Source organism: Nomia melanderi, chromosome 7, assembly GCF_051020985.1.
Source record: "Nomia melanderi isolate GNS246 chromosome 7, iyNomMela1, whole genome shotgun sequence".
NCBI lineage: Eukaryota > Metazoa > Arthropoda > Insecta > Hymenoptera > Halictidae > Nomia > Nomia melanderi.
This window is the reverse complement of record NC_135005.1, coordinates 1,835,784-1,849,652: the sequence shown is the minus strand read 5'-3', so window position 1 is coordinate 1,849,652 and position 13,869 is coordinate 1,835,784. Positions and strand designations below refer to the sequence as shown.

General features: G+C 35.5%; 1 protein-coding gene across 3 annotated transcripts in view; it reads right to left on the bottom strand.

Moving 5' to 3' along the window:
* The window catches only part of Ddr (discoidin domain-containing receptor 2), a 433,820-nt gene that overhangs the window by 30,444 nt on the left and 389,507 nt on the right, over window positions 1–13,869 (bottom strand). For all 3 annotated transcript variants that reach the window (XM_031970341.2, XM_031970342.2, XM_076369034.1), the window contains 2 exons: window positions 9,558–9,650; window positions 3,288–3,429 (listed from right to left, as the gene is read on the bottom strand). In XM_031970341.2, coding sequence (XP_031826201.2) covers window positions 3,288–3,429; window positions 9,558–9,650 — 235 coding nt within the window. The remainder of the gene's footprint in view (window positions 1–3,287; window positions 3,430–9,557; window positions 9,651–13,869) is intronic.

The following is a 13,869-nucleotide window of genomic DNA, read 5'->3' as shown; positions in this document are numbered from 1 at the left end:
ACTCAACATCGAAAACGAATTGTGGAACGCATATGGGAAGGAGGGCAGGGCGGGAAGCCGCACCCTCGTCGGGACTTTTAGGGTTCCGCGATGACACGGGGAATAAGCTCGATTCGCTAATGCCGCGCGACCGCAGACAGTTCTAGCGGGATGAGGGTTCGCGGTTTCGCGGATCGACAGTCCAATGTCGGCTGGGCCGCGGACGAGAAATTAAAAACAGGATTCGCCGAATAAAATACGTCTGCCGCGACCCCATTTGTTACACCGATGTACTGGCATAACGCGTGCTGCCGATAAATTCACCGTGGCTCGATCGCGCCGCCGCTACGCGGAATATGTTTTCTAGCGACTTCATCGCGAACGAGCGGCCCGTTTCATATTTCTTTGGGAGAACCACGCGATAACCATCGGCTCCACTCACCACACGGAAAAAAACTGTTCGAGTCTTTTGCTTTGTTAACTACGGCGCGAGATTTGTATGTCGCCTTTGATGTTTGTTCCGTTACTGTACGCTGCAGTGCCATTATATAAATTCAAATTTTCAATTCTCGAATGTGTATGCTCCTTTTTTATTGGCACTGAAGGTTATGGAATTTTTACGATACATTGACTTTAGAAACTACAGGAATTGATATTAGATTTATAAAGCTTTGTACATCTTTTTTAATGTGGAAAGGTCGTTCGTTTTGATGCTGAAACTTCTGGATATCTTCCCGTAGGGATATTTCTGTGTACGTCTCGGAATTTGTGTTCTGCGAATGATTTTAACCCTTTGCTCTCGATAATATTTACTATTATAAATATTCATTATTTCCTGCTGAAATATCGATAACATTATTTGCAACTAAGGTAAAGAAAAATCTTGCATAAATTAAGAGACATAACTGTTTTATCTTCATGTCTCACGTGTTGATACCTTACACAGAATTTAATATTGAATTTTAAATTCTACAATTTTACTGCGTTAATATTATTTCAGTCGCCTCTTCAGTGGAAAGGATTAATATTATTTCAGCTTATTATTACGTCCTTAAATTTCGTTTAATATCAATTTATTCCAAGTATTTAATATCCTGTTTCGTTTAATTAATTTTGTTAGTATTAAATTAAAACTATAAACATAATTTTGCAAGTATTACATAATACACTACACGTACTATATAGTTTTCTAAAACTGAAATTCCGAAATGTAACTAAGAAGCCAATGTTAATAATAATTTTACTCAAGACGTCATAATATATACGTAATTCATGAAAATATAAATAACGTATACCAAATGTATAATAATAATTGCTATTTCTCTTTTACATTAACATATTACTCATTAGCTTGTTTTCCAGAAATTGATGTTGGGAACGTGATTAAGAAGCAAATGTTCCAGGTAATTAGCTATTTGATGCACAGTAATCTGCTCGCCCCCGTTCTAGACCGGCACGGCTGTTTAAATCTAGTTCGAGTTCCTTCGATCCCCGTGGATCAGCGTAGATGGGTTTCTGAACAAGGAGGAAGGTTAAAATGGTTTCCAGCGGATCGAGGCAGCATTCGAAATCGTAACTGGTTGAGGCACTCGGAGGCAAGCTATTAAACAATGATCGATACTGTTCCTGCTTACTAAAACCGGGATCGACGAATCTTGAGGGCAAATATTGAAACAAAAATAAACGTTCCGTCCATCCGTTCGAGTGCGAAAATCGAGGCTTTGATTTCGAGCGTTCAAAACGGACAACGGGCATTCGCGAAAACCAAACCGAGTTTCATCGCGCGCGAATGTGCAGCCACGGTCCATTTAAACATCACTGACCGAAACGGCTCGAAATAAAACCATTGGATCACGTTCGCGTTTCCCCTCACTGCAGCACGCTGTGTACGATTCTAACGATTTAGATTCATCAAATTAATTGCGTTATAATTTTCGAGGAAGTTGAATGTAGCGAAATTAAATTTTTAAAGCAGTAGAATATGATTATTGATCATATTTCATAGTTAAAGTAATAATTATGGGGTTGTAGATACATCGACTAACTTGGTAGAAAATTAATTAATGACTATTGTTGTCAGGGATACTACGTTTCGAGGTAACGTAATTTGAGCTACGATCTTGACAAGAAACCTTTTCTGAATTGTGCAGTTTTAATAAATATGTAATTGATATAGCAAGAAGATTAGTGGAAAATGAGTATTAACTAATGTCGTCGAAGAAATTGTAAGAATTACTATCTCATGAAAGCCATCTTAATTTTCCTGATATTTATTTTGGTTCGTTAATAACTTAACTTTTTGGCACCAGGAAACAATTCTATAGTTGATGTATAACACATGAATCGAATAAAATGGAGTCGTATGTCATAATAGTTTTTAAATATTTATATATTATACACACTAGGCCAGGACCTGAATTATTTTATTATCGATCCATCATTCAATATGTACCAGTTAGGTACATATCAAGTATATTAAACATTTGAAATTGATGCAAAGAAAAAACAAACAAATTATATATTGGCTAATATACAATATACATATACATATATATATATATATATATATATATATATATATATATTTATTTATTGCGCTACTGCACCTCCAATATTAATTTAAAAAAATGTTAGTGTTAATCATTAAGCTGATTGCCTACTGTAAATATTATCATGAGTAAATAAATTCCTCCTGGGTACTTTAGATTCGCAAAAAAATGTTTAAATTAATTAAATCATTTTTCACGCTTCGTATAATGACAGGAAAACGAATTTTATTAATAGATTCAAATGTATTAATTAAACTCACTTCGGGGTGATAATAATGTAATAGTACTTAGATGGTACTTTGATGTTTAAATATGAAATGTTATCAAATTAAAAGTGGCTATATAAAAACAGCACCGACATTTAGAAAACAGATTATTTTTCATTACAGGAATAACCTTTGCCAATATATAATTATATATTATTATAATTACTGAGCGAAAAATAGTTACTTTAATTTCGTATGTTTCTATAATAGCTGTTATTACTGGCGCCAAAATAAAATAAACGATCCGAATAAAAGGTATGACTGCTTCTTTGAAGCACAGAAAAAGCTTCATATAAATATATTAAAATGTATTACTTAAGAAACATCAACTGTTAGTATCAATTATTAAAATAATTAGCATTCTCAAGGGGAATTCATGCCGAATTATATCCCAAACTTCAAATAAGCATAATCAATTCAATTGTCTGAATTCTCGACGTGGATGTTCGAAATTCCAACAGATTGTTCAATGACAGACTAATTAATTACTTACCATCAGCATGGATTCCCAAGCCATCCACCGAATTGGCAGTGGAGGTCGACCTTCGACCCGGAAATAGTCAGCGGCGTAGGCGTTCCTTCCGGAACCAAGATCCGACACTTTCACCGAATAACCACGGCCCACTAAGCAGTTTCTGCGACAAACCAATAAACCGTTTCATCGTATATCTCTGTGTAATCTTCTTGTTTTCCAAAAATAAAAATGGTAGTATTAAAATGCATTACAATCACTACAACTAGCATTACTACATAAAACTACTAGCGTGCAAAATACACTACATTGGATTTACACCAGAGATGTTAGCGTTACAAATATACAAACATTCACATATCAAATATATATTACAGTAAATGTGATTAATCCGGTGATTATGTATAATTGCCGGTTATTATATATAATCACCACTAATTTTGGTAAATGTGATGAATTCTTGAATATTTATCAAATTAATCGGCGAGTTTATGTAATTCCCAACTCGCAATTTAAGAATTCATCACATTTACCAAACTTAGTGGTGATTATATATAATAACCAGCAATTATACATAATTACCGGATTAATCACATTTACCGTAACATATACATATTATATACAAAATATAGATTTCCTTGTATTTCTCGGCTAGTTAATCCCTTTTCCATTTGGTTCTCGTCATTCGTTCGTTTTATGCTCTGACAGAACCCTTCGCGCAGACCCTGCTACCCTTGTAATACTTACAGCGCAACATTCGTGCTGCTAGAAGACAGAGTAGACTTCACGAGACAATCCGTCTTCAAGGCCAAGTGGATTATTTTGGTTCCCCCTGTTATGTCAGTTGGAGATACGCGGATAAGTGTATTGCCGCGAAACGTGCTTAATACACGGTTCACGGATCTCGAGGAGTGTCGTGTTATCCATAAAAAGATCTTGCTTCGGATATTTCCTTCAAGCCGATAATGCTTCGGAAATATTTTTGAAACAAAGATACAATGGTTGCAAATTCCAAGATAACATGAAATGTCACAATGCACAGGACAGTGGTATGATTGAGTTAGAAATCGTCAGGTGATGATTCTGAACACTTTACAATATTCACTCAATGTATTTCAGAAACATTGATGAAATAAAGGTAGAATTATTTTATTCTTGGCATTACAATTTCTTTGCCAGCTATGTTTATCAAAACCAATTAGTCTTTAAATAGCTAAAAGGACAAGAGTTTCAGAGTTCGCAGTATATCTATATCTACTATAACTAATATTAACAAGAAGGGTGAAGCCTTACATGTAATTTAAATTATCTTGATACATTCAGTGATGATAAATTAGATATATAAATTATGATGAGATGATTCTGAATTATTTACAATTTCAATTTAATATACTTTGAAAGTTTTATTAAAATATAAATATAATTATTTAAATTTTATGATTATGAATTTGATATACTTTGAAAATTCTATTAAAAGAAATATAGTGATTGAAACTTCATAAACTATATAACTGTTTTTTATATTGTTTCAAAATACAAGTCAGTGACACTCATGATCTACACAATATCGGGAGGTGTTTTTAATCCTTTGCAATATAAATTGTTGCCAATCTTCTATTTTTATATTAACAATTGTGTCTGAACACATTAGACTAATTAGCAATGGACAATACCGTTTCTGAATGATCAATTTCAAGGAATTTAAAAATCAATTGTAAAATGAAAGTCAATTGTGTGGTGCATCCTGACCGTTGCACAGGGTGTAGTTGTATTTGAAGTAAATACTAAAATGAGTCAGTAAAACATATAGTAATTGAAATAAAACTGAATATCGATCCTGCGACGAAATTGGATTTGAAAGAGTTCATCATTTGGTTGCGATGTAACAGAAAACCATTAGTATTATGCAGCGTGCTATTTTCATGACAATTGTTTTGAAAGAATTAAAACGAAAAACCCGTTGAAGCAGTTATTTGATTGGTGGCTATGTGTTATAATTATAACAATATATCGAATGCTATGCTAAATTAGTGAAATAATAAATATGTTTTCAGCAGAATTTTCCAGACATATATATGTACATATTTACCTTTCACTAAACATGTAACAAACAATTTTGTAAGTCTTTATACGAGCACCAACTCCAATTAAAATGGCAGTGAAAGAATCACTTGAAAATGTTGAACGAAATTTCTTTGTAATAAATATTCTTTTCAAAAGTGTACAATTTAAATATGCTTGTTTCAGGTATAAATGCATGCATAATGTGTCAATATATTTATTTTACATTATTTATGAATAAAATGTTTGAAAGAATCGATTTGATTCTCTACGTAGAAAACAAATAATGCTCAAAGAATGTAGATCTATGCTTAAATGGTATACAAATTTTTATGAATGGATTTTTTAAATGACACTCGAAACAAAGCTATTCCCCAATCTAGAGCCACGAAGCTTCCTTCGTATACGATCCCAATTAAACAGTAAAAATGGAATACAGAATATTTGGTATAACCGTAATACAATAGGGTAACTTTATACAAAACAAAATTCATCAAATAAAATTTTTCGTAACTCACTGGGATTTCGAAGTAACTGAGTTCGACTCAATCGCCAACATACGGCTTGTTAAACACGAATACACTGTTTCGTCTCTATATAATATACTCATTCTGCTTATTATAATTCCGAATACAAATGTACCCAACAAATATTCAACAAAAACCTTTTTATGAACAGAATACAAAACAAAATTATAATCTTTTCTAATTTAAAAATGATGTGAAAGCTTACGATACACTCAATACATTCTTCGGTACTGCAATATACATGTATGCATGCACTCGAATTATCCTACAATGGTACAAAATTATACTGAAATACATGATATTTATATTTCTTCACTTTCAACAAAACCTTTACTAGTTTTAAATCATAGATGTCCTATACTACTATCGGTATCTAAAAACAACCAGCTTTTTAATATACTAATCTACTTTTTGATGTACATAAATGGATACTAAAAACTCTGTATAACAGTAGTCAGAGTAAAGAATACAACAATTAAATGACATTTGAAGAAAAATTAGTAAACAATATTTCAATCAAGTACAATTGCATCATTGTATAGCCTATAAACCACATGAAATAGTATTATTTCAAATGTAACAGTGTATCCTTGAAGCATTCAGAACGTTCGAATAATCATGAGCCGTACTGTACAAGGAAACTCGGCACTTTACACAACTGCAGCGACTACCGCGATAGGTGAAAGCGTTTCTTTTCTCTAAAAGTAATCCTTGGTCCTCCATCTTGCTCTTTTGCGTTCGCGCGCGCGTTAAAGCCGCGTCTGGCGTCGATGCATTCTGGAGGACCATTTGGAGGCTCGCAAAGGGGGCCGCTTTTAAGCAGCCAACAGCAGAAAAGGTTCCGGGCACGTCGGAAGCGATGGTCGTTCGAAGTTTCGCACTGATTTGCACGTAAAACCGGGCGTTTATCGTATACCGTGGCGGATGGAAGAACAGTTTAGTAGCTACCGCGACGCTTTTATTTTACGCTCGCCGCGGAGTACCGTCGACCCTCGGGTTTCTCCCGTTCCGGTCGACTTGCTGGCAACTTTTTACGCGATCGGTTAAACAGAGGAGTTTGGGCTGCGGGACGCATGGAAAATTTTGTGCTGTGCTTTGTGCTCCTTCAATTTTTTCTTGCATTTTCTTCTAGTGTACATTTTACAATTAGATTCTTCATTTTTTAAACAAATCGTAGTCTATTCGTATAAGGAATATTATTTTTGAATAATTAATTCCATAAATGAATACATCTTCATTGGCAATTTAAATATTCGCGTATTAATATGCACAATAGCAAAGCTAAAAAATTGAAAATAGAAAAGTTGACAGTTCTCTTCATTAAACATACCGAACATCATTTTTCTATTTTACCGCCATAACAAGAGGAACCCATAATTAACCTCTCGCCGTGCGGGTCGCGCAAGGGGAATGCGTTTGACGTTCAATTGCATAGTAAAATGACAGAAAGTACCGTCAGCGTGATACGCTTTGCTCGCGATATTAACTATAAACAATCGTACTCATTACGTGCGCCAATGAATTTAACATGATTAAAGTAATCGAAAGGATCGTCGAGTACACCGTGCGTATTTTCATTAATACAATCATTAAATGTTTCCGTGAACCGGCTACCTTTCGCGGTGCGGTATCGTGAAATTTTTCTCTTTTCGCGCGCGACAGGTTCCACGGCAGGCGATAATGCGAGCAAATTGTTTGCACGATTTCACCGTTTAATCGCAAGGACTCAAAGGGTTGCCAACTGTTTCATATACATCGTTTTATTTGCCGTTGGCCGGTTGGTTATTGGGCTGTTCGGCTCAACACTCGTTTCTATAAATCAACAGGCAATTAATTTCAGCACCGGGCACGACACGCGCGCGCTCCGCGTTTATGTGTGACGGCCGCGCCTGCGACACAGCGCATTATAATTAAAGTTTATGATTAGAGTTAATAATTCGAACACGTGACTCGGCTATCCTCCACCCCGCGTGTACAGTTTTAATGGCGCTGCTATGCCAAAGTAACTCTGTCGCCCCTCGTGGAGTTTCTAAATCAAACCTGCGGTAAATTCAATGTATAACTGTTTAAGTTCGCCCGAGTTGGAAACATATGTCTCGAAAATTTCTCCTTTGATACGTTGACTGCTGCATTAGCACCCATAAAAATACTATTACTTCCGGATAATTTATTAGCTTTGCGGGGAGGTTTATGTTGCTTTAAAAACGAGTTTAAACCAGAGCAGTTTTTATTAGCAGTTAATTAAAAGTACAGAGATCGTGAAAGAGTAAAATACACTAGATGTAGTGTGGTAATCAATAAAACAGAAAGTCAAAGCAAGGAGTAACTGCTCGATAATGTTGGTAGAAAAAATAATAATAATAATAATCTGAATAATTTCTTTTTTATAAACTCTTTAAATGGTATGTACTGTTATGTTGATACAATTAACGGTTAGAAAACGGAATTAAGTAGAAAACATATCTACCTTGACCAATTTTGAGCGCTTTTTATCAATCATCCGATATTGTTACAATCTTATACTAATGATTCCGGATTTAGTAACTTCAATACATACGATATTCATCCGAACCCGATAGTAATGGTTGTAAACTAGTGGTAACTGATAGGAAGCTGATAGTAACACTAATGATGGTTCAGATTTGATAAAGCTAGATATGAACCCGATTTCTGATTGCAAATTGGAAATAAACTACATATTATATATGTGTTAAGGACAATTTTACTTGCACGTAAAAATTTTTCATTAAAAACAAAATTTGCCTATTTTAAACTTTTCAGTATTCTCTACAAGAATTCATCAATGAAGCAAACAAAAAGGAAATATTAAAATTATTACTTTCTATCAAGAATTTTCAGATTTTGTACCTTACATCTACTAAAATCATAAAGTCCCTTTTGTTGAGAAATTATAACTAAATAAATTTCTTTATATAAACACTTTATACAAATATAAATATAGGGTGAACATAAAATTCTTTTTTTCCTCTTAGTAAATTATTAACGACAAGATGATTCTAACGACCGAGATTCTAGAAGAAATAACGCAATGGATTTCCCTTGTAAAAAAATTCAAATAGTTATTTCCCGTAGATTATCTTGAGAACGATAAGAGATAGCGAAACAAGTTTAAACAAAAAATACATTGTTCTTCTACGTCTATAAAATTGAAAAATAAAATTTCTCTGTTTAAACTTCTCTTCCCTATACCTTACCGTTTGCAGGATAATCCACGGGAATAGAAAAGTTTCATTTCTTTCAAGGGAGGGTTTCACCCCTTCAAAGTTAAATTCGTCACGAAAAAAATTAGGTTTGACGTACTCTACTTACACACAAAGTTCCATAATTTTTAAAATTTCCGAGTTCGATACCGTTCCTTGTTAGTAGTTAAACAAACAGAAAACCTGCGATACAACGATTCGATGCACGCAACGTTACTTTCCCATCGTACTCAATACTTCAACCACAGCAAATAAGACGTTCATCTTAATTCAAAGTTGAGAACTCGGTACGCTGAAACCAATAGTAGGCACAGACTCGTTGCAGCAACAGTTCCGCGGCGCGGCTGTTTTCAGCGCGGCGACGCGACGACTGCGCCGATGTAATGCATTCGCCAAGGGTGAAGCGGCAGGGTATCGTCGAACGAATGACTGATCGCCAAAGTTTGCCTTAAAGTAATCTATGAGAAGCTGTCTGTCGTTACCTTGTGGCGAGATCCCGATGCACGAAGTCCATTTCCTCGAGATGTTTCATGCCGGATGCTATTTGCGTGGCCATGTAAACCAACGTGCCGAAACTGCAACACGAAGAACGGGCCCTGAAGTTTGCTAGCCGAAACTCCCACTCCGTCTATGTGTATAACGCGGCGCCCAGCGCGTGTATCTACAGGGTATCGCGTTATGTACACGAGCAGTCGTTTGCATCGGCTCGCAATACCGCAAATGACGACGCTTTAAAGTACAGTCGGACGCGCGTCGGGCGGCCATTTGCATTAACAACAAAAGCTCTGGCAGATCGATCGTTCCCGTCGTTCGTTTCTCCACGCCATAGAAATAAACTTCGACGTTCTTTTCGCTCGCTCTTTTTTTTCCCCCATTCGAAACACGAACCGGTCAATGAGCCCTTTTTCGCAGGGAATCGGTCGCTCGCTGCGCCATCGTTTCCCGGTTATCGTTGCGCGGAAGGTCGTCGCCCATGTAAACAGCATCGACGAGATCATCTACATGGATTTTAAGCCATATAACAGAACGAGAAGTATTTTATTATTGTCGGATCCTTTTTTAATAATTATGTTAGTAAATACAATTAAGTTGTTACAGCGTAGAAATAAGTACTTGCACAAGGTGGACCACGAAGCGTCAGCTCAGATTATTCTGCTGCTAGCAGTTCGATCGGAAATTTTGTTAGCTATAATAACATGGTTCAAGGAGAGCTTTAAGATGATCGTACCAAATTTTTGGTCAACCCTTTTTTTCCAGAGTTATCAAAGTCTACTCAAGGTCAAGTACTACCGATTGACTATTTATCAACAGTCTAGTAAAATATTGAAAAATTCTTTTAAACAATCTTTCACTTCCTCCAGTAGCAATGATGTTAGCCCCCTTTTTAATAAAGAATTTCAACGTTTCAGTAAAATAGGCAAATAGTTTCAAGAGTGGCCGACTGTTGATCATGGGGATGCTGTGTTGTTAAATAATCTACAATTTTTATAACCATATCCATGATATCCTCAAGCCGATTCGACGTTTGATTGATAGATAAACAACGTATTTTGATACTCTGTCAAGTGTCACAATTTTTTGTATAAAAAATGAGTTCTCTCTAAAAGAACAATCGCAACGAATCGTCTCAATTTCCATTCCGTTCATATAGACAATCGGTTGAATTATATGGAATGTTCTGTGAGCGCTGATTCGACAGTCAATGTGTTAATTACGGACAAGCTACTATACGACGAAAACGCGTAGGATACGAGTTTCTCGTTCGAATCGCGCTCTTTTCCAGAACTAACATTGTCGTAAGCGGATTACGCGGCGGAACGGATTTATTTGCTCGCGGGATGGCCACGTCAACGGAACCCGCGTAAATACTGTCGAACGCGGATGTTCACGAAGAGAACCAATATATTTCATTCGTATCCAGCGAAATATTCTCATTTATTATATGTTCTGGCTTTTCCTTTTTCTCCGCTTTTTTCCTTTAATTTCGAACAAAAACATACGAGCACGTAGGAACGCGAGCTTTCATTGTTTTCCTTTCGGGAATATTGCCCAGAGATTTTTGCCGCGACAGGAATTCCGACGGGCAACACGAAATTTCAATTAATGTACGTTTATGTAGTGAGGGGTAATATTTCCGGTGGGTTACTGTCGGAATTTATCGTTGTTCACGAGTCGTTTTCGATGGCGTTGACGGAAAACCGTGGCTCGACGGTTACGGTGAAAACTGATCGGCGAAAATATGAATCGGGGACCGTTCTAGGAATCGCGGAACTGCGTTCAGCGGTGGCCCACGCGACGGGCGGGCACAATGATCGCGGCCATGGCGAATGGAAACAGTTTCGTTTGTGTTGGCGGTTTAATTAACAGGATCAAGTAACCTGAGCTCAACACGGAAACAGGAATCTAATTCTGTCTGTTACAGAATTGATTTGTTTGTTGCGGCTTCCTGCTGTGCCTATCATGGTATCGATTGCAACGAATACCGCACGATAAACAAATCACTTTTAGAATGTTGTCTTTCAATCATTTTTAATAAACTGTTCGTTAGGCTCGTACGACTGTTCGATTTTGAATGTTATGTATAACAAGCACTTAATACATTGTTAACTGGTCACGAGTTAACCTGTGTTTACACTTGCATTAGCCATTTCGATTTCTGGAACGCAGAGCAATATAGAATATTGCAAATGCAAAATATTCAAAGTTATATAAAAGATATATCCAAAGTTTCATTTCAATTCATTATGTATAAATAAAGTATATTGAAGTTTATTTAGACTGTTTCACTATCATATTTAATTACGGAATAATAACCGTTGACATGGAATTGCTTCTCCGTAAAATTGCCGGTTAACAAAGTGTTAACTGGGAATGCGAAGTCGATTGGTCATTCGAGTTCAGTTTCATTTTTCAATATTTCTTTATTTTCGCGTTTATTTAATAAATTATATTCGTGTTTCATCGAATCGTATGTCCGTACTAGTACAAACCACGGAATATTGAAATATATCATTATACAGTGTTTACTATATTAATTTGATTCGTCTCGAATTCTGCTTTCGCGATTGCTCACGTTTGAAAAGTACACAGTTAGGAGATTAAACGTGATTATTCGAGGTTTGATTAAACTGTTTGTGCAATTTTCAAATTTCTTGCGGTAAAAATATCTAGTTGAAGAACCCTCGCTTCTCATTAGTAAAACATCTATACTTGATATCTTTATCATTTACAGACATATTGAATGTAAAAGTTAACACTAGAACTATCATACCAGAAAAAATGAATAATTTTGGATTTCCTATTATGCTTGTATTGGAGTTATAGCGCTATTGATATGTCATGTTACTTTTGAAACGAACATTTTAATTTCTGTAATACAGTGTAAATTGTACGGAAACTTAAAAAAAGGACTCTCACAATATTTATAAGAAGATGTATTCTGTAATTCCATTTATCTTTACAGAAAATTAATTGTGCAACAGCAACGTTTCGTGAATGCTGAAAACGTACATTAAAAATTCCCCAGCAAACTGGAAGCTATACCAGAAATCGCAGCCTAGAAAGACTCTTAAGATTGGAAAAAGAGTTTACACAAACATATTATTGAACGAGATCACATAAATATGAAACAATAAAGATGTACTTCTTTCGATAAACTAAAATTATTCAAACATTTTGATCGCACCTCGTAAAACGTAAGAATAAGTTATTGTAATGAGACAATGTGAGATATAGGAGCGCGCGAGACTTGTTGCACTACTTCCGACACATTTTACTACCGTACAAAGAGAGTGTTACACCTTTTTATTGTATAGCATTGTTCATTCGACGATACGAAATTTATATATGTAGTCATATAATTTTTTTTATGGTCGTGCTGCACCATAAAACAACGCAAACTGGTACTTTACATTTGTAGAGCACTCGGATATTACGTCTTTCTTACAGTTCTTATAAAGTATGATTGAAAATAATCTGAATAAATATTACATATAGTATTTCCACTGTACATTGATATCAAGTCCAACTAAAGAACAATAACACAAAAATAAAATTACTACAAAGTAGTACGTATCAACGGTAACAAAGACTATGCATATTACGGATTCATGGGACATTCAAAAACTTCTTTAGTATTTGTAGAATTTTTCATAAAAATTAAACACATTCAGTATTATGTACAGAATCGATGAAATACTTCAATATTTATGTAATTATATAACTCCAAATCGAAATGTGAAAATAAATAATATCTGTTTGTATTTGTCGTTGTAATTGTTATTTTGTTACAATATTTACATGTGCAGTTGTTGAAAGTTAAAAAAATTGGAAGGAGAAAGGAGAAAAAATAATTGTTCTCTGTGACATGAAAAATGTGTCTCGTGCAAGTTACTTGAATTCCGTTCAGAGATAAATTTCGAGTGGTTCCGAATAGTAGATTCGAATGCTTCATCGATGCAGTAAGATCGTTTCTCTTGCAGGGACCAGCAAAAATGAGTTCATAGGAAAAACACGCTCCGCCGACAGCTGTCATGAGCACCGATGATCTTCTCTGTCGTTCACCTTTCATTTTCAGCCGATTTCTCGTATTTCGAGCACTTTCGACTGATTCGCGGACACGCCGCATTTCCACACGCGCCTCGAACGTGATTGGAACTGACGTCCTCACAACGATAAAATCGAAAAATTGGGTTCATTGTTCTCCGACGGAAGCCATCGTTAACTGGAATATCATTCGTCACGCGCATGATGGAGCGACAAGAAAAATCGCCGTTGTTTCATTTTCGATTGGAC